The sequence below is a fragment of the Dipteris shenzhenensis genome, chromosome 7 (genome assembly GCF_047967505.1).
Source record: "Dipteris shenzhenensis isolate YYH24624 ecotype China chromosome 7, Dip_SZ_1.0, whole genome shotgun sequence".
Lineage (NCBI taxonomy): Eukaryota > Viridiplantae > Streptophyta > Polypodiopsida > Gleicheniales > Dipteridaceae > Dipteris > Dipteris shenzhenensis.
The window spans coordinates 55,106,988-55,127,613 of NC_141602.1; the positions used below are offsets into that span (position 1 = coordinate 55,106,988).

General features: G+C 41.4%; 1 protein-coding gene and 1 long non-coding RNA gene across 3 annotated transcripts; one reads left to right on the forward strand and one right to left on the reverse strand.

Moving 5' to 3' along the window:
- Positions 1-545: 545 nt before the first annotated feature.
- Positions 546-2,729, reverse strand: LHCA5 (photosystem I light harvesting complex protein 5). Of its 2 annotated transcripts, none has more exons than XM_087377000.1 (6): positions 2,336-2,729; positions 1,959-2,091; positions 1,603-1,715; positions 1,269-1,373; positions 1,071-1,162; positions 546-912 (listed from the first exon to the last, which is right to left on the reverse strand). In XM_087377000.1, exons 1-6 carry the CDS (start codon positions 2,557-2,559, stop codon positions 773-775), a joined length of 807 nt encoding a protein of 268 aa, XP_087233126.1. In that variant the 5' UTR covers positions 2,560-2,729; the 3' UTR covers positions 546-772. The 2 variants fall into 2 exon arrangements, with proteins under 2 accessions (XP_087233126.1, XP_087233127.1); XM_087377001.1 differs by having other exon boundaries at positions 1,959-2,018; positions 2,336-2,468.
- A 1,120-nt stretch (positions 2,730-3,849) lies between these two features.
- Positions 3,850-4,556, forward strand: LOC147900525 (uncharacterized). Its single transcript, XR_015541268.1, has 2 exons — positions 3,850-4,202; positions 4,338-4,556. It is a non-coding gene; the product is annotated as an uncharacterized LOC147900525 (long non-coding RNA).
- The last annotated feature ends 16,070 nt before the right edge of the window (positions 4,557-20,626 follow it).

Below are 20,626 nucleotides of genomic sequence, written 5' to 3' on the forward strand. Positions count from 1 at the left end.
TATGGATTTTGCCTTGAATGGGTCGGCGCAGTATGTACCATTTCGACATGCAAAAGGCACGCAATCGACTCTAGTGGGATTTCATTGTTGAAGTGTGTCCTAGATCACAGGTTTTCGGGCACACTGACTTGAGAAGATTCATTAGGCACATGTATTATTTGCCTCGACTACTGAAACCTTTTTGAACAGAGACGCTGGATGTTCAACATTTCTGCAGTTAGAAGAAGCAATCATCCACCTCATGAGATGCTCAAGAACTAAGTCGACTGCGCCTGTAGGAGCGAAATTCAGTTGTCTCCAATTGAATATAAAGAAACCGATTTCCAGATGATCTGGTACATTGATTAATAACTCAAAGCGAAACGGAATGCCTGCAGCCTCGACCATCCACCTCATGAGACGTTCAAGAACTAAGTGTAGGAGCAAAATTCACCCATCTATAAAGAAACCAATTGTGCAGATGATCTGCTAAAAACATTGATTAATAACTCAAAGCTGAAACAGAATGCCTGCAGCCTCGACCTCATGAACTCCTCCCACAGATCTACAATATATAAACCCCACTGCAGAGGTGACACACGTCCAAAAAGAGTACAATCATCAAAGGCCCTTAACTGCTGAATTCTCGAGGGGTTAAAATATACAAAACCGTTTGATTTATAACCTCACAAAAAATACATGAGAAGAGAAAAATACATGTGGCTCATTGAGTCCAGAGCTTTTCATTTTCTTTTGTATACAAATGGCTTGAAGGGTGGAAAGAATATTCAGATCATTGATGGTTGGCAAGAGTCTGTATGATCGTTTTGTGCCAGGGATCAGATAAATGTGTCACAAGATTGTCAATGGGTCCAGTTTTTGTAACATAGGCTTGGACGAAGAAACCAACCATTGCCACCATAGCAAGCCTTCCTACACACACAATGGTTCCAGATGATAATCAGGATTCCAACATAAAAAGAAGAGCATATGAATGAGACAAGGCATTGGAGGGGGAAGGAATGAAAAGTAAGTGGCAAGGTGGTGGGAGACTGGAAAAGTTGACAGTCAAAGAGTCTGAAAAATCACACCATTTTTTATCTCTTTTTCCTTCAGCGGTTGAGGTTCTGACAATGGACCGGTACCAAAGCCAAAAGGGTTGAAGAATGGTCCTCCAGGGTACCTGACCAAGTACGATGTATTTCAACTTCATAAATTATAGATGCCACATCTGGTTATAACATAATCTTGCTGCTCCAAACTAGGAAATCAGGAAAATTTTGTGTTACCCAGGTTCTAAACCTTCCAGTGCAGCCTCCATGCCAAGGAATGTGTCCTCCGTTGCTTGAGAGCCAGGGCTCACATAGTCCATATATCTTTTAGTCTCCACGAATCTGACAAGATAACCTTCAAATTTAGTAGCTACGTGCACTGGACGCGCTTTAACGATAGGAATGAAAATTACTAAGATACAAGATCAAGGACCACATATATCCATGAAACAGGCTCATTTTTCGTTGGAACCTTGTTTCCCTGACTTCCTCAGCATCTTAAAACTATTCTCAATAGGCATGTTCCCTGAATACGTCAGCAGAACTGAAACACGAACTGAAGTAGGCGTACCCCATCAGAATGAGTTGAACAAAGAACAGGGTATTCGTGCTGGCAAAGTCAAACTGAGCCGCTCCAGCTTCGTACCAGACAGGAAGATCTTTGAGTCCAGTCGTTCTAAGCACCTGCGCAAAAGCAGTTACCGTAATTACCTTTTCCAAGGCAAAAACAAAACAGTGGCAATTGATCTTTTGCATGAAGAATAATTGAGTGTAGGAAAAATCAAATACAATGCAATGGCAGTGTTTGTCTGAAAGAGAGAGGGAGAGAGAGAGAGAGAGCTGTTAATGTGGACGAGAGAGGGCTTGGAACCTGTCAAGGATGCGTGTTTTAGAAGGCATTATAGGATGCGAAAGGTTCTTTCTTACATCTGTAAACAGGATGCCCGCGACACCGGCCATGGCAAAACGTGCATGCACAAGCTCTGCCTGCACATACCATCGGAGAGCGTTGGGTTCTTTTCCAAGTTCTAGTGGGTCAAAACCAAAGTCTCCTGGAAGACTACACAAGGGGACCCAATTAGCACCAAAATGCAGCACGAACGTTTGTGCATGAGACTCAGAAACAAAAGATTGTTGGGATGCTGTAAGAGAGTAACGAGATATCGAAGAGAAGTTCGTATAGGTTGAGGACGATATTCTACAAGCCGCATTTGCCATATCCAGAGCTGGAAACGTGCACCAAGTGAAGAGGGAACAAAATTTGCGACAGAAGGTTGAGAAGGAAGGGGATGTGTGGAGCGTACGATCCATCAAGGTGGGGAGGAGGATCCAATCCTGGAAGCCAAACGGGTCTGGCCTTGGCAACCGATGGAGACTGAGCTCGGGGGGGGGAGGAAGGTCGGAAGAAAATGTAATGGAAGGAGGGTTGTCTGTAGAGTAATTGTTGGGGACGACGAGCTCTGCTCCATGAAGTTGTAGAGGCTCCTGCGAGCAAGGGAAGGTGTTGGAAGCAGGTGGAGGAAGCCATGGATGGAGAAGGCAAAGCTAGCAAAGCAAAGAGATGGGCGATCAACAACAACAAGAATGAAGTTGGAAATACGTCCTTAAGGGCAGGGGGCAAGCTCCACAACTGGGGAGCAAGGAGTGTCCGGCATCCATTGCTAGCTCACAAGTGACTCTACTCTCCTCCTTGCAACATCTACTTATCCCACATCCTTTGGTCACTCCCCACCCACATGTATACAGAGGACTTTCCTGGCCCCCCAAGGGTCCTATGGGTGGTGCGGTAACTGGTTAGTGTTTGTTACGTCGGTCCATAGTAGTTCATTCGATCAATTTGACAGAATGTAATCATCTCTATTCGCATCTGCCACCTATTCAATTAATTTATTTATCTACACCCTTGCCCCCCCTCCCGTCAATGGCAATTAACATAAGCTTGCCTCGCTGCCTCTCCCTCTACTCACATCTCCCTCTGCTGAGTCTCCTTCTGCTCGCACCTCCCCTCTCCTTCCACTCAACTCCTCCCCTCTCACCTCTCGTGCCTCTCCTACCACTCAGCCCTCCCCTCTCCCTCTCCTTCCCTCCCCTCTCCCTCCATCTCTCTTAGCGCTCCCCTACTAGGTCATGGTCATGCCTGGCCTAGGAGTAAGCAGGGGATAGTACCGATGGTCATGACAAGCTAATGCACATAACGAGTTGTTGCAATTGTTTAGCAAGTGTGGGGTAGCGCTTGTGTCAGGTCCCATGAAAACGAGAGCGAGGCGAGGTTAAGGGCGCGGTTACACACTACCCAATGCCTGCCCAAGTGAGAAAATGCATGGGCAAGACATGGCTCTACACACCAAACGACCAAGCTAAGAATCAAAGGTTTTGCAATGAATGCAACGAGGTGATTTTGCCTATGTGGCAAGATGGTTGCGGATCAGATAGCGTTGGTTCAAATCTTGACATCAAGTGATGGGCGAGCCTTAGGCGAGGAATGCTAGCCGCCCATAATGATGGGCACACTCTCCCTCCATCTCCCTCACCCTCCCCTTCTCTCCGTCTCCTTCTCCCTCCCCCCCCTCTCTCCCCTTCTCCCCACGCCTCTCCCCTCGTTGCTGAGTCTCCCCCTACCCTCATATACTCGCTGAAGGGCGGTGATCTGAAGTTTCTAGATTGCTCGACTTCTGTGCATTAATCAAATGTTCTGGAATTACATTGATTTATCATGAAACTTTGGTTAATCCGCATTGCACCCTTGCTCTGCACAACAACTAGTTAATTAATGGGCAATATTTCTCGATGGGGGCCCCTATTAGGTTTAGGAGTTTTGTTTGCTTGTGAGGGTTGTGAATGTGTTTTTGTCTTGTTGTTTCTCCTCCCTGCTTGGCGTCAATGGCGGCTCCTCCCTACTTGGCGTCTTCTCCTACCTATTTGGCGTCTACTCCTTGTCTCTTGCTGTTCATTGCACCACACTTTTCCCTCTCCTGATCTTCTGTCTCTTTAATCATCTCTTGCCCTTCTGCCACGATGCCGAATGTCCTTTTGCCCTTCTGCTCGGCGGCTGGTTTTTGTCATAACCCACATGTCTTTCTTCCTTCTCCTTTCCGTTGTGATTCGTCTCTCTCTTCTCTTATGACATGCGGGTTCTTTCAACGACCGGTCACCGTGAGGATGGGAAGGGAGGTGTGACTACAGATCGGCCTAGTCTAATGATGAATATCTCCTTAGTCAGTCGAATTTGCAAGAGGGATCGAACTTCATTTGCTTTCTTGTTAATGGATGCATTCTATTTCGTGTATTTAGCACCTTATTTTTCAGTGTTGTTGCAGGTATTCGAGCTGTGGAGGTAGGCGTTGTGTGCATGCACAGTCCAAGTAGATGGAAATATTGATGAACAACAGATTGCAGAGAAGGGGCACTTCTTGAAATCGTACTGTCTTGTAGTCTAGAAACTGCATATTCCCTACATCTGACGAGCATTTGTATGCTTTGTCAAATGTTTAAGGGACTTATTCCAAAGTAAATGGGGGTTCATCATATCAGCGAGCTCATAGTTGTGTAGCTAGTGTGTGATTCTTGACCTTTGCATGCAAACCTCATTTCCATTATTTCAAACTATCTATATGAGCCTGCCTTCTTCTGAGATGCTCACGAGTTGTGCTTCTTTGCTTATGAGTTTTATTAATTTGCTTTCCTTCGATTCAGGTGTTGAAATGGCCGATTGTGAAGGTCTTCTTCTGTGTTGACTATTACATGAGAGAGGTGTGGGTGTTTTGATCTTAGTGTTGTGTTTCGAGTGATGGGTCTCATTCATTTTCGTATGTGTCTTTGCTGTGTTATGTTACTCGCATGCAATACTAAATGTACTTGCTGTGTATGTTGAGATTGTTAAAGATAGTGTAAATTGCACTATTTAAATAGGGCATTGGGGCAAACCCTAACCTTAAGGTGTATATCTTCGTGTTCATTGTCAATACACTTAGTGTATAGGTAGCTATATCGTGTGCACTCCTCTCTCTCTCCCTCTCTCACTTCAGCTATCATGGTATCAGAGTACCAGGTGAGCTCCCACTCCCTTCATGAGTGTTAAGCCCTTCTTCGTGAGGCAAATTCCATTGAGAGAGATTTTCATCAGAGAGAGTGAAAGCCCTTGCTTCTGTCAAGGTGTCAAGCCCCAAGGCATAAGCCCTCTCCTTGAGGCATCTCAATTCCATCTCTAGCTCTCATCATAGAGCTCCTTCTCCTTTTCAATTCGGTTCAGAAAGCTCAAGATTCCACCTTATGGAGCTTGAGATATGACCATTTCGCACTCTTTGTGTTTAGACATTTTTCGATGAGAGAGATTCATTAAGAGAGAGGAGAGAGGTCAAAGGCCTTTCAAAGACAGGAAGAGCATCTCTGTACTAATCCACCTCAAATCTCTCAAGCAAAGGTCGAACCATCTAAGGTAATATGATGGCTTCATCTCCTTCAATCTCACCTACTTCAACCGCCTCATCGACTGAAGCCCACAGTGCTCCACGGCTCACCTTCAAAAGAAAAGCCATCAACTCAAAGCGTGGGCGGCTCTATAGCGATAGTCTCGACCTCCCAAAACTGGCTCCAACGACTATCGCTGCTCGATTCCTGCAACAGGCTTCAGTAGCAACTAAAGCTTCTCCAAACGGCGCTCAACAGCTTGATGACCTCAACACCCATGACGGCTACAACAAAGCCACCAAGCACTTCGAACAGCCCAACGCGTAAGGCTTCTGGCTAATGAACGACCAGGCGACTCCCAAGTGGCTTCCACTAGGAAACTAGCAAGACCCCGACGAGTCTGACGACTCAGGTGCATCCTCCTCAACGGTAGCAACTCGGCCTTTGACGAGCTATAGCACCCCGTGGCTCTAATTAAGGCTAAAGCATAGCCTTCCACAAAGGCTACAACGGCCTCTTCAACGGCATAGCAACATATCTCCAAAGCGAGCCGCTGCATAGACGCATCGCCCACAAGGTCCAGTAGCGATGACGGACAAGATTCAGCTGACTCCATGCCATCTTCAGCTGCATGCCCTACTCTCTAGCCATTGCACAGCATCCACGGACTACTTCAATGCGAGAGACGTCTGACTCTTTCAACGAACCTTGACTCCACCCCTCACAATGCTCCAACAAGCCAGTGCATTACTTGATCATCGAGCTCTTAGCACATCCAATGCTCCCACGGGCAGTCTGACGGCTCCATGACCTGGTGACTACCATGCTCTACATCACCGAACACTCCCATGAGACTCTAAGAAACCATTCACAGCAATCTTTAGCTCCAACCCGTCATCACTTCCACCTTCACACAGCCTGATGTAATCATCTGTAATCCCAACAAAATCTCTTTAGATTCTGTCTAGGCTTATCTCCACCAGAGTCACCAATGACTACACAGAGGTTATGGTCAGCTCTCTGCCATGTGGCAGATAAGGCTGGACCAGGGTTGGTTAACCTCTAGGTACTCCTTGGTTTCAATCAAGTTGACCTTGAGTCAACCTTCTAGATAGGGCTGGTTAACTTCATGGCATGTGGCAGTGCCCAGTCACCTACCACCTCAGCATGCCATGATAGCATGACACATGGCAATGCACAGTCACCAGCTACCAGCTAGGCATAGTGCCTTCTAAGCATATAGTGCTTCACAGGCACATATTTTCACTCTGCATGTGACACACAGTGCCATGTTATCACCCTACCACATCATCAATTTGGACCCCTCCTTGGACAAAGTCTGGCCTATCCTTCTAGGAGCCATAACGTTTGATCCAAGTGAAATTTGGAGGTGATCCAAAAAGAAAAATTGCTTGCCAGCTCGCACTCTATGCACATGTTACATCAGATTTCACATCTGAGATTTTCACAGGTCAAAATCATTAAATCCTCATCATCAGAACCACCTCTTGATCCTTTGCAGCGTACCTAGCACTTAAAAAGAATCAAGATAAAATTCATTTGCTACATTTATCTCATCGACGTGTAGTCTAGCTATAGACTAGCACCACTATAGACGAGATCCAACTCCACCAAGCCAAGTCAGCCATTGCCACATTACCCGATTAGTTCCCACCGATGTCATTCCATGCGGTTCTATCATCGGTGTACACATTCACACACTGACACCAGTTCAAGTCTCTTGGCATTTGGCACTTCAGCACCACATAGTGTGACACTTGGCAAAGTTCTCATTCTCGGATTTAGGAGTATTGCATTCTTCTTGCACACACACATGCCACCCATGTACAGTCACATTTGTTGACTATTTTTGGCATTGGTTCCTACACATACATCAGCCTTGTACAGCCTCTTGGCTATGTCCGACACTCAGTTGTCATATTTATTTTACAGACTTGATCCTTGGCACACATATGTTCTCACATGACTTGGTTTTGACCGTTTAGTGTAATCCCCCCAGTGGCAGCTCTCACACAGTGTTCTCATGGGTAGACACTCTCGCCCCGGTACACAGGTAAGCCTCTTGCAAAGAGCACTAGACCGCCTCCATCATGGAGTTATCCACATCACACAGGTTAGAATACACCAGCCATGACTCTGGATGATCTGTGAGTGGAAAGAGAACCTTCTTCAACCATTTATTGCCACAGGGTATGTCCCAGTCTATGATGCCGACTCAAGCCTCATTGGCCTTGACAGATCAGATGTAGATGCTTTGGATGTTAGCATGGATCAGCCTGCAATTTTTTATCATGCACATTCCTCGGTAAGCCCTTAGCAGGAGGCACATTCGGTAGTAAGCCCTCAGCACAAGGCAAATCTGATGATAAGTCCTCAGTACTACAAGGCAGTCCCACCTACATCAGCACAATCTGATTCTTATGATGCACAACCATCATCTTCATGCATGGATCCGACTCCATCCTTTACCACAGAGATACTCAACAGGAGTTCAACTATGATCATGCAGTTGTTTAGCAGGTAAGTCCTCAGTATGAGGCACTCATATCTTCAGCCACATGCAAAGATTTATGCCCCAGTGCATTTCGCTCCTTAGGTGATTCCATTCCAGCATCCATCATTGATGCTTTCACCTCTTACACAGAGCTTATCACATCTATGGACATGGTTCCTAGTTGCAGTTTAGATCATCACATCAATTTACAGGACATTCCAGCATTGGCTCAATCATGCCGCATTGCACCCTTGGATCCAGTGATCACCACCTCTTTCGATCAACAAATCATTCCTCAGCATGAGGATACCTATGCATTAGTGCGGTCCTGCCCTAGTGCAGTAGACATCATCAGTTTCAGCCATAGCACAACCTAGGGAGACTCACTATTTCATCATGCACTTGTGGTTGTTATATATAGTCCATACTTGATGCAGATCAATGGTTGGATCCATGACTACAGATTGATTTCTTCATCAACATTCGGTACTTCAATTGTATTCCAGGCTTCGAGGCCTTTACACTATCAGCTCCTTCTTGACGAGCCTATGATAGATGTTGCATCCCATGTCAATGGATGTTCATCCATGCACACATCAGACGACCTTCAACTCATGATAGGTGAGCATACAGGTTTGATAGGTTGCCGTACCTTGTCAATTTTACGGGACTCTTCTTCAGCAGAGCAATGTATCATACCTGCACCTTTGGCCCCCAATTTTTTAACCCTTGGGATCACTCTGTCCACACCGATTATGCATTCTTTTATGATCTTGCATCATTTGACAGAGATTACATTAATGCAGCATACATCCGACATTGCTACCAATTCTTTTGTGTTGGTGACACCCTTGTATGTCACAACCTACTGGATCACATGTCCATTGCTACATCGACTAGTGTCACATCCAGATGCCTCTTCTACAGTTGCACAGTCCATGATGACTTATCACATATTCAACTTTGACATGTTTAGCACGCAGCCATACACTGCTCTTCACACAGTCATCTTTTGATCGACCAATCTTCGATCCAGGCGGCACGCATCTTACCTTTTGGCTTTACTTACTCATCCCTTGAGCCTATCTTCTGGATTTGATTCCCAAAGGCAAAGGATGACCCACAACTTAAGAGGGGGAAATCCACATTATGTACAGGATTGTAGGTTGTACTCATTGTGCATGCTTCCACTACGTAGTCACTATGCTCACACATGCACATACTCCTCTGATTTCTTTTTAGTTTTCTTTTTAGTTTTGGATGCTGTCATATGCACCAACGAAATCCACAAAAAGGTCTTGCACATGCACCCTCTACTTACCTAGTGCAATTTAAGAGGGGGTGTTAAAGATAGTGCAAATTGCACTATCTACATAGGCCATAGGGGCAAAACCTAACCCTAACCCTAACCCTAAGGGGTTCACATGTATATCTTCATGTTCATTGTCAATACACATAGTGTACAGATAGCTATATTGTGTGCACTCCTCTCTCTTTCACTCTCTCACTTCTGATATTAGAGATTTTAGTGATGTATTCGGCTGTGCATGATGACTCTGAGAGCATAGAGTTGTGTTCTCGTGTTGTGTATGCCTCTATGTTGCTCTGTTTGAGCTGTCTTTCTGTTCATGAAATATTTTCATGGCTACTGTATTTTGAAAACAAAGTCTATTTCAGTCCTCTTTCCGTTCCTGAGATATCTTCCTATCTGCTATGAATAGCTTGTGGTTATTCTGTGAGTTTCACAATGGGATACGTGACTGTCTGTGTGGAATATGTCTTTTGCAGTCAATTTCTCTATCTTTTTCCTCTACATAATAGCTTAGCACTTTTGAGTTTCTTACTTTTCTAGGTCTCTAGAATACATGTTCATTTATGTCATGGGTTTGCTGTTTGTACATCTCTCTTCCTCTAACTTGGCATGTTTTTGTTGTTTGTATAGCTGTCTTCCTGTTAAGTTTGTCCTAGTTGCTTGATTAGATAGGTATATGTATTAACCCCCCACATTTAAACATTTGCAATGAATTAGATTGTCTAGGCTTGCGTCGTTGAAGCAAAGATAGCTGAAGGGTTGATACCCTTATGTTTGTACAAGTCTTTTTGTATTTGAAGAATAAACATTGAATGTAGATTGTCCAGGCTTGCATCATTGAAGTGAAGACAGTTGAAGGGTTGATACTCTTATGTTTGCACAAGTATTTTTGTATCTGAAGAAGAAAACATTGAATGGAACCCATTTGACTGGCCATAGCTATTGTTCATATTCAAATTTTTCTTGAACTATTTTGCATATGATAATTAGCAATTTTAGATGTTGAAATTTCTATTAAGTACAACCATTTTGGTTTTCATTTGTGTGTAATTTGAAACTCCATACATGTATATTACATTAGAAGGAACTGCTCAATCTTTTCATCATTCTTGACATTGTAGTTAATGATTTGCAGTATTTTCAAAAGCAATATTGAGTTAGATCGTAACATTGTTTTGAATTTTTAGTTTCTAACCTCTAAATTGCAAAGAAATCCAACATTTTTTATAGTTTTTAGATTGAAACCTCTATGTTTCACAGAAGTAAACTTGAACATATTGTAAGGAATGTTTACAATAGAGTAGTGACAACATATATAAAAGTTCTCTTCTCACTTTTTTTTTTGACACATCGTTGTGATTGAGAATGTAAATGAATAGATCCAAGAATGGAAATTGTCATTACAGAGTTAAACAATAACAGTGCTTGCAGTTTTTAGTTTCCAACCTCTATCTTGCAAAGAAAGTCAACATTATTACAATGTTTAAGTTAAAACCTCTATGTTGTAGGCAATTCAAACGTAAACATGTCTTAAGAAACATTTAGAATAGAGTCTCAACAATAAGAGAAATTGACAATATTTGTTTACATCTGTTTGTGTGACTGAGAATTGAAATTGAATTGATCTAAGAATTGAACTTGTCATTATAAATGCAATAAATTAGTCTAACTACTATTATTCTGAATTCGTAGTATATTTATAGTAAATTTATAGAAGTGTGCTATATTTATAGAAATGTTTTATTAGTGTTTGCATGATTAGAAACTATTATAGATACAATATTTGCAATTATGTTCTGTATACTATTTTTTGTGACAGCAACCTAGAGCACATATATGAACATTGCAAGAAAATGTTTTCTTTATGTTAGTAAACTAATAAAATAGATCCTGAGGTAGTAAATGTACTTACTATGAAAAGCTATTGAGTTCACTGATTTCTATTATATCATTTTGTTGTTAACAAAAGTTTGTGTTGTTGTAGATTCAAAGAGCAAGAATGTCCTCCCTCAAAAAAGCTTTCCTTTAACCATTCCTATTGCACCCTCTTTGATTAGCGGTGTACCCTCTCTCCTCCTTTCTTCCCCCTCTCTGATCCCCATCAAGAAGACTCCTGTGAAAAGAGCTTTGTTTTAGTCACCTAATTCAGAAAAGAAAAGGCCTAGGATTGTGAGTGTGAAGGAGGAGAATCCATCATCCTATCCATTTGTTGACACAATACGTTTTCCTGCATTGTATGAAGTAGAGAATGGCTAGAAGAAGAGAACAATGGACCCATAGTCAACGCTATCTCTCCTTCAGTGCGGCATTCAGTCTAGACAACTCTATAGCAGTTGACTTATAAGAATCTACTCCTCAAAATGGAGTAGATGTACAACAACTTGTTGTACTGACATAAGATATCTAGAAACCTTAATGAAACGTTGGTACTAGGGAAAGAAGCTCCTCAACAATGAAGGTTATGCAACCCACATAACTTCATCAATGCCTCAGGCCAACCAAACACACATGAACCCCTAGTGTCCCAAGGCATTGCAGCTCCACATATGGAACAATCAGTGGTCATATCCCAATAACTCCAAGGGATGAGTTTGATTGCAAGATGAATTTGATAGCATTGAAATGTGTCTGGATGAGTTTCTTGTGATCCTCAACGTTATTTTCCACCTTCATTTACTAATCCCATCATGCCTTAGCTAAGTTCTCTAAATCTTCCTTTTCTTTTTTTGTTTTCTCATTCTTGTTCTTTTTCCCTTTCAATGATTGACCCTAGTACCCAGTTAACCATTTGAGCCTCCTAATGTAATATCAATTTTAATTCAGAGAAATTCCCTAGAATCCAAGGTGTTATCAACTTCTTCAGCCATAGTCCTCATTTTAGGAATTTGTATGGTGTATATTATCAGACTCCTTTGGATTTGATGACTCAAACAAACATAACCTTATTGGGCTAAAAAAGTTCCAAGCAAATCCCTCAATGAAATATAATCCATGAAATGGATTTTGAAAGAACTATGTAGAGAAGCAAAATAAAATGCCATGCACAACTTCAAACATTCAAACATATGGCATAGTATGAAGTGTTAATAGGGTTGAGCTTTCTGACTTTGTATTTGGTTGGAATGGGTTACAGCACAAAGGCTAAACCTCACTTTGTAATCGTCTCTCTTCTCTCTAAACACTCAAGTGAGAAATACACTCTCTCTCATGTTAGATTGAAACATTCTAAATAAACCAAAATAAAATAGGAGATAGGCCATTGGAATTGTGCACAGTCATATTATAATTTGAATCATAAACTTGATTACAAGATCAAAACATTTTCCACATAGAGAGACATATCGTTCCCTGCACATCATGTGGATATCATTTGAAAACCAACAGGTCTGATTCTAGCAATTGTGTCATTTCATTTCATAGCACTTTGGATCATACATTGCTAACCCATATCTGGATATATAATACTTGATTAGCACCTGGCACATCTCGATGGCTAGAAATTTTGGGACAAAAGTTTTGACCTGAGCCCACAAGATCTAATCAGATTATTTCACACTTCATGCTAGAAATTATAATTGACTCCCTTCCTCGTGTTACATCTCACCAATCCAGGACTGTGCGGTTTACTACCCAAAGTGCTTGGTACCATACCAAGTTGCAAGAAATCTCCATACATAGCTATCAACTACGCCTCCAAGTATTAATACGAAATGAAATTGTGCCAGGTGTCTCAAAACGGATATCGAAACAGAAGGAAACTAGTGAGCTTACACATTCAAATTAACTTAAATTCAAATATTTTAGATTGTACTACTGGTATAGATTCTACCATAGGATCTTCTTCTATCCCTGGTTTGTTAGTAACCTGAACCTCCTCATCCTAGCTCTTCATGTTAGTATAGATTCTACCATAGGATCTTCTTCTATCCCTGGTTTGTTAGTAATCTGAACCTCCTCATCCTAGCTCTTCATGTTGGCATAAGCCACCAATTGTCTCTACACTACCTCTTTATATCCGTTATCCGCAGGTAGATAGATATGAGGGTGTTGAGTGATTTGATCTATTAGAGCATCCAAGTTCTTTAAAATTTCTAGTTGCAATTTTGTATCCTTCTCATAAATCTTTTCCGATTCAACAAGTCAGTGGCATTTGATGCCATCACAAGAATTTGTATTCTATTGGTCTACAACTAGCAAAGGTTGATGGATCTCTGATACATCTGGATCCTTAACCACCTAAGTAGCATTTGTCCAAAAAAAATATTAAAAATATTTATTCTTAAAACCATCTGATAGCAAAGTTTTAAAAGGAATGCTCAACCTAACTGAGGATGTTTCTTGTTCTTCAAGCTCCAAGTTATAGTCTTCTTTCATTAAGAAATCCATCATCCCCGAACTTTTGGCCAGAGGTATCTTGGAATTCCATTTATATATCTCCTTTTCTAGCTCCTCCATTTGTTTTGTAGGAGAAAATTAGAGGTCACTTCCTTGTGATATTCCCAAGTTTGTAAATTCCCAAGTTTGTAAGGGCTGTTTCTTCGAATTTAATAGTTGATTCTGAATCTAGGCCCACAGTCCTTGCATATAATCTATAATATGAGATTTCAAGTCTTCTAATTTTGTATCTCGTATGAATGTTCCTGAGATCTTGGTCATCCTCCACCATAGATTTTAGCTACTCTTCCACTGGCCTTCCACCCCAACATGTTAGTAAGCTCCTTAGAACATGATTGCAGGTGGTTTTCCAATGCCTCCTTCCTCTGCAATTGCTCCTTGCATTCCAAATTTTCCATGGCTGTCTTATGTTCCATAACGTTATTCTCCATGATTTTCATTTCTTGAGTTCTGAACCTCAGGTCTTCCTTTAAACTTTCCACCTGATGCACTAAAATCATTCTCCTGATGTTCCTCCTCAAGAGATGGAAATTTCTATATTGGACTATCACTGAAAGACTTTGCAACCTAATTTTGGTTGTCAAGGACTTCCAACACTTGCTCATCATCTAGAAGTAGGGTTTCCTTCTAGAGATTAACCTCATAATTTTCCTTGTTCTACTATGGTCAATTTTCTTATGCTGATTCCAAAATCTTCTTACTGTCTCAGGAAGCATGTGGTCTCTTTTTAGTAGATTTGATTCTAAAAACTCTATTTTTTAGAGTTTCTTTCTATTGTGTCTATCATTCTAAGGGTTTCTGAATGGCTTTCTTTTTTCTTGCAAGGTATTATGCAATTTCCTCCTTGGCATACCCTGTTGCCTGCAACATATTTATTTGCTCTTGATCTGTGGTTGCCTACTATAGAGCTTTTGTTGTAACCTCAATGTCTTCTTCAAATTGATTTAGGAATATACTGCTTGGGTCATGGTGCATTCAGAATGTGTGCAAACATTGCACATAGAATTGATTGGAGCTTACTATGCGTTGAGCTCCATCGTTTGTCCTTAAGATTGATTTCCCCCATAATTTGGTCATACAAAATTTCGTACCCAATTCACCAGATGCCTTGTCTTGGCATAACCCATCAAATAAAGATTGTGCAGTGAAAAATAACCATATTTAGTCAGTAGGAGAATCCTTTCCATCAGGACCCACAAATATTGTTCCTTTCTCTATTCGCCTTGTGCCTGCTTCACTAAGAAATATCCCTTTGCATGGGCTCGAGGTCCAAATTCCTTCACCATAATTTCCTCGGAATACTTGCATGGTGCCTTGGTCAGGGCCTTGATGTCCAATGCTTATTCAAAACTCTAGAAATCAACTCTAGTGTGATCAGCATCTTGGGTGTTAGATTCCCCCCATTATCTTTGTAAATACTTGAACTTCTTGTCAGCTTCCATATTCATGACCCAAGTCCACCATGGGAGCTTGTAGAATCCATGTAATCTCATGGTTTGGTGCCAAAGAGCATTTTTCATGATCTCATTGTTCAAATTGTATTTAAAATCTGTAAAGATAGATGTTGTCTCGAAAGCTAATCTCGTGCTACCCTTCAAGGGTGATTCCATTGTTTGACCATCATACGGCCTCCCTACTTGGCTGTGTAAGGACCATCGTGTTTCCCAAGATACTTAGCATTTCTTCATTTTGGGGTTGATGATAAGTTTCAAGCTGGTGGAACTGCTACCGACTTGTTCAACTAGCCATTTTCTTCACGTTCTAGAATCGGACATGATGCATCATGTCCGATTCTAGAATCGGACATGATGCATCAAGCATCAAACAATGAGAATGGGTGATAGCCATGTGACCTCATCCACCACACAAATAAAACCAACCTGAAGCAGCTTATCAATCTCTTCTTTCACCAACTTTGACTGATTGGGATCATTCGATACCTTTGCTGCACCATGAGTACTGCATCAATTTTTAGATTTATCTGATGCACACATAGACTTGGGTCCACTCCCTTCATATCTATGTATTCCCAAGTGCAAACATCTTTGAATTCCACTAAAAACTACACCAGATCTTCCTTGAACTTTCCTTTTGCATGCATGCTGATTTTCATCATGTGCGGCTTTTTTGTTGTGCCTAGTTTCAACTCCTCCAAATCATCTTTGTTCCTCTTGATGTTCTTTTTATCTGATCCTCATAAGCTCCTAGAGATTCCTTTATCACATGTTCATTCCATTTTTGCTACACGGAACTGTCTTTCTCTTCTATTTTGAATTTTAAATTTGTTATCTTCTTATAGATTTCTTCCAAACCTTGTTGGAATTCTGTGCTTCAACTTGAAATACCAGTATTGGGTTGATCAGGAACTACTATGCAATTTGTCCAACATCCACATCAAACAAAGATACAATAGATGGATTTGCATCAAGAAATTCATGCTCCTCGTCCTCATCAATTTTGGTTAGCATATTCACACATTTGGTGGTGAGTGGTGGTCAATTTTCCTTCTATAGGGCCACCTTCAGGATATATCAAGGAATTTCTCCATTCTTACGACTCCAGAAATGCGCAGGTTGGCAAGTACGGCACCATCACTGTCAATCATAGTACAATCAATATTATACTCATTAGTATAGTTATTCAGAGGGCCTTCTCACTCCCAACTCAAGGTGCAAAATACCCCACACAGCCAATGATGCCAAATTCCTTGAAATCTAGCCTCTCCTCACCAAGGGCACCAAGTTTCACAAGGATGGGATATTACTTTGCACAATAATCAACCCTCAACTCAAGGAAGCAGCAACATTCCTATCCACAATCCTAGGGGTTAAGTGTGGCAAGAATCGATCCCTTCCACTCCGCACATTTGTTTTGCTAAGTAGGTAGCTAAAGCAAGACTAGATCCAACACTTAGTCATCTTTTTCACAGAGAAACTCGATGGTTCATCAAGCCAAAAATGTAAAATTCCACACTTATTGACTGTAATCAGCAGCAGTAAAGAGATACAAGAATGAGAAATGGCTCTACCCCAGTCGCCAACACCTATTGAGGATTTGGACATCCCCTTCTCACCAGCATGGGAGCCGTCACCACCTTCTCCTACTATCACATTGTCAAATATGGATACCTTGGAAGAAATGCCTATTATGGAGGTATACCTCGGAAGAAATGCCTATTATGGAGGTAGAAAATTAGGAATTGCCACACGAGATGCTATAGCTCGGTGCAAGATTGCAACCAATATATCTCCAACAACAATAGCAGCCAAAGCCCGAGGCTACATCGGCACTAGCACGACCCATTAACATCATTCTAGCCAATGAGCCACAAGGAGAGCTAGTGCCAAATCAGAAATACGACTACTGTAACCAAGTGGCTGACTTACCATTCGAACAAACCCCCAGTAAGTATTACAAAATCATCAAGATGGCTATATGGGCACCAATTGTATTAAGAATATTGCCAATCCTCATCACCGTATATCATTCTCCATCATCAAGCCAGCCAAATGCTTCAAATGTTAGAACTATTCACTAGCTTGGCCAAGGAGGAGCATGGCCAAGAATTGGAAAAACAGATTTTAGCAGACATCCAAGACCGATTCCATGGAATCACAAAATGCTCATACATCATAAAAGTAAGAACAACATCATGAAAGTACCAAAATGAATGTGTACATCATCATCATCATCGTGAAGTGCATCCCTAAACAAGATATGTGTGAAGCCTAAACAATCATCCTGAATCAGAATTTGATAACTCCACATATGATCCTCTAGTTGTCCTCTGACGTGGCTCCCGTATGACCCGCTGCCCAACCATCCGCGCTGTGTGCCCTCAGGCAAATCTGTATCAGATGGGCCAGCCTCATCTCCTGGATCAGATGGGCCAGCCTCATGAAGAGGAGGGCATGCTGCATGAGCCATCGCTGCCATCTCTGTCTCCCTCGCCTCCTCTATGTATGCGCACCTCAACTCCCAAAGTCATGCATCTACGAATACTTGTGCCTTAAATCCAGCACGAGTAATCTTCTCTACATGTAGAAGATGTTGGTCTCGGTCCCGCCCAAGCTACTGCTCCACCCAGTGCTGCAATGATATATGAAGCTCTACCTCTTGCTCAATACGACGTGCCTCCTCTACTCGTGCCTTGTCACCTGGCATGAAATCACCATATGAGAAGCATTGGAACACACGCTGCAACCACTAAAGTATCAACACCCTCCTGCTGTAGCAAAGCTCTTTGTGCCTCCTCCCTGTAGTGCTTTATCAAGACCACATGGGCAAATGGATCAATGGCCTGACGATGACTAGGATACAGATCATCCATGCCTAGTCCTCTGTATGTGGCCACATCAATGTCAGCAAAGCATACAGGGCACACTGATAGCGCCACATGTGGTGGGTCATGCAATGGAGATGTGCGATGTGGCCGCACCCTAGTCCCAAACCACCCTACGGTGTCAAAATCCTGGTGGCAAAGGACGCAAGTGGTGGTAGGAAGCCTGTGGTGCGTCTATGGGTGTCCTAGTCGTCGGCACATCTACAGGAGGAGCGAGGTACAGGGCCACACTGGGGTGAATCCTATGGCGAGATGGATCACAACTAATATGTCTCAACTGCAAAATATAGTGCTCCGCTCGATGGTAGGCTATGCGTGTCCGAATCCTCTGCTCCTCCAAAACTATTGTACACAAGACTCCATATCCTGTCGCAATAGATATGCTTGCCAAGCAAACATGTCGCATACATGGTGAGAATGAACCAAAAAACTTCAGTTCAAAACACGCAACAAAAAATTAAACTAAAATAATCAGAAAAACTAACCTTGACCCTAGACTCTTCAGCCAACAATGCCTCCAACTCTGCAATCCGTGCGTCTCGAGTATCCAAGTCATGCTGAAGTAGTGTAGATGTGGGAGGTGGTGTAGATGTGGGAGGCTCCATAGATGTGGGAGGTGGAATCGAAAGTGATCTCGATAGGGCAGATACCATGTCGTGCAAGGATGAGGCCACTGAATGAACATCCCCCCTAATCCATCCTCCAACAGCTCGCAATGCCAGTGCAGGGATAGTGTGCACCTCTGGTGCCTCGCGTCGACGCCAAACACCTGCAGTCTGACACTCCTGATGCCCCATCCTACCATGTCCCACTCCTGATCCTGGACTGGTACTAAGGTAGTCTACCCGATGACCAAGCACAAACTCGGCGTATAGCTGCATGGCAAATGACCTGGCTATCTGACGGTTGTGAGGCAATCGACCACCATTTGCAGTGAGATATCTCGGATAAATGTGTGCTACTATGACAGGGTGCCTACAACGTAAAATATAAAAGGGCTGCCCTGATCGTGGTCGCATCGCCTCAGTGTGACCATCCCAAAATATATCCTCTAAGGCCTAGCTGTGAGGTGACTCACGGTCAAACAACTCTCGAATGGCTCTCCAATCCAAGCCATGACCATCAATCTCTGCCTCAACCTGTGCCTGAAAGGTATCCAAAACGTCCTTAACTGTATCTAATTGACCTAGAGCATCAATGACTGAATCGAGACTCGCAACCACGTGAGGGGGTGCCCTAGCATCCTGCAGTGCCCTCATCTCAGCTCTCAAAATCGCTATCTGCATATGAGCAGTGGTGCTAGAACCTGCGCGCTGGCTGGCGCATGCACAAAAAAACACATGGAAATTAATATTCTATTTGGGTAATGAAAATTAATATTCTATTCAATGGGAATAATCTATTTGCGTAATGAAAACTTTTAGCTAGCCAATTTTGATTGAATTTTTGCAAAAGCTCATGACAAGGTTTCATGGAATCACATAAGTCTTTGTATTTGTCTATGTAACTATATCCATATATAGATCTACAACCTTCCCTAGTTCCCTATTTATTATATAGTTTCACATGCCACCTAAAGGGATTGCTAGCCACATGATCTACCCTCTCCTTTCATCAACCTCTCACACCATATGATTTGAAAATGATGTGTAGGCAAATGTGTTGTTCAAATCATCCTATTTGTTTGATTGATTACACTTATCCATGTACTCCTTGATGAGGTAGGATGTTGTTGGGATCATCCTATGCACCTAACGGTAGATGGGCCAAATATGTGGCTATGCCTACAATAGTGCTATGTTGCAAATGCAACACATGCACTCCCTACATGCTCTAAGTTGCTCCAGTCTTCAATGGAAGATGCACACACAATAGTTATTTCATGGTGTTATTGAAAAAGGGATTTAGATGTACATCCTTGGTCTTATTTCATTTTCAAAGCAATTTCAAACTTTGTGTTAAAGATGCTACACTTTCCTAATTTGAATAATAATATAAAAACTACTTTAATCTCTTTTTTAAAATAAACGAAATAGATGATTTTAAAAAACAAAATATATATGTTTTGACATTTAAATAAAAACTTCACTAACTTGAAAATTAATATAAAAGCTACTTTAAACTCTTATTTTCTTTTTTTTTATAGATGATTTCTAAAAACAAAATTTAAACATTTTTATATTTAATTCAAAACTTCACTAATTTAAAAAATAACATAAAAACTACTTTAATCTCTTTTTTTTTAATAGATGATTTTATAAAACAGAATATATACGTTTTGACATTTAAATAAAAACTTCACTAACTTAAATAATATAAAAGCTACTTTAAACTCTTATTTTCTTTCTTTTTTTAAAGATGATTTTAAAAAATAAAATTTAAACGTTTTTTATTTAAATAAAAAATCACTAATTTGAAAAATAACATAAAAACTACTTTAATCTCTTTTTTTTAATAGATGATTTTAAAAAACAAAATATATACGTTTTCACATTTTAAATAAAAACTTACGTAATTAAAAATAATAATTTTAAAAAACTTTAAAATGCATTTTAAAATTTGAAATATTTTATAATTAAATTAGATATTCCTATAAACTAAATTTTAAATAAATTTTTGCAAAA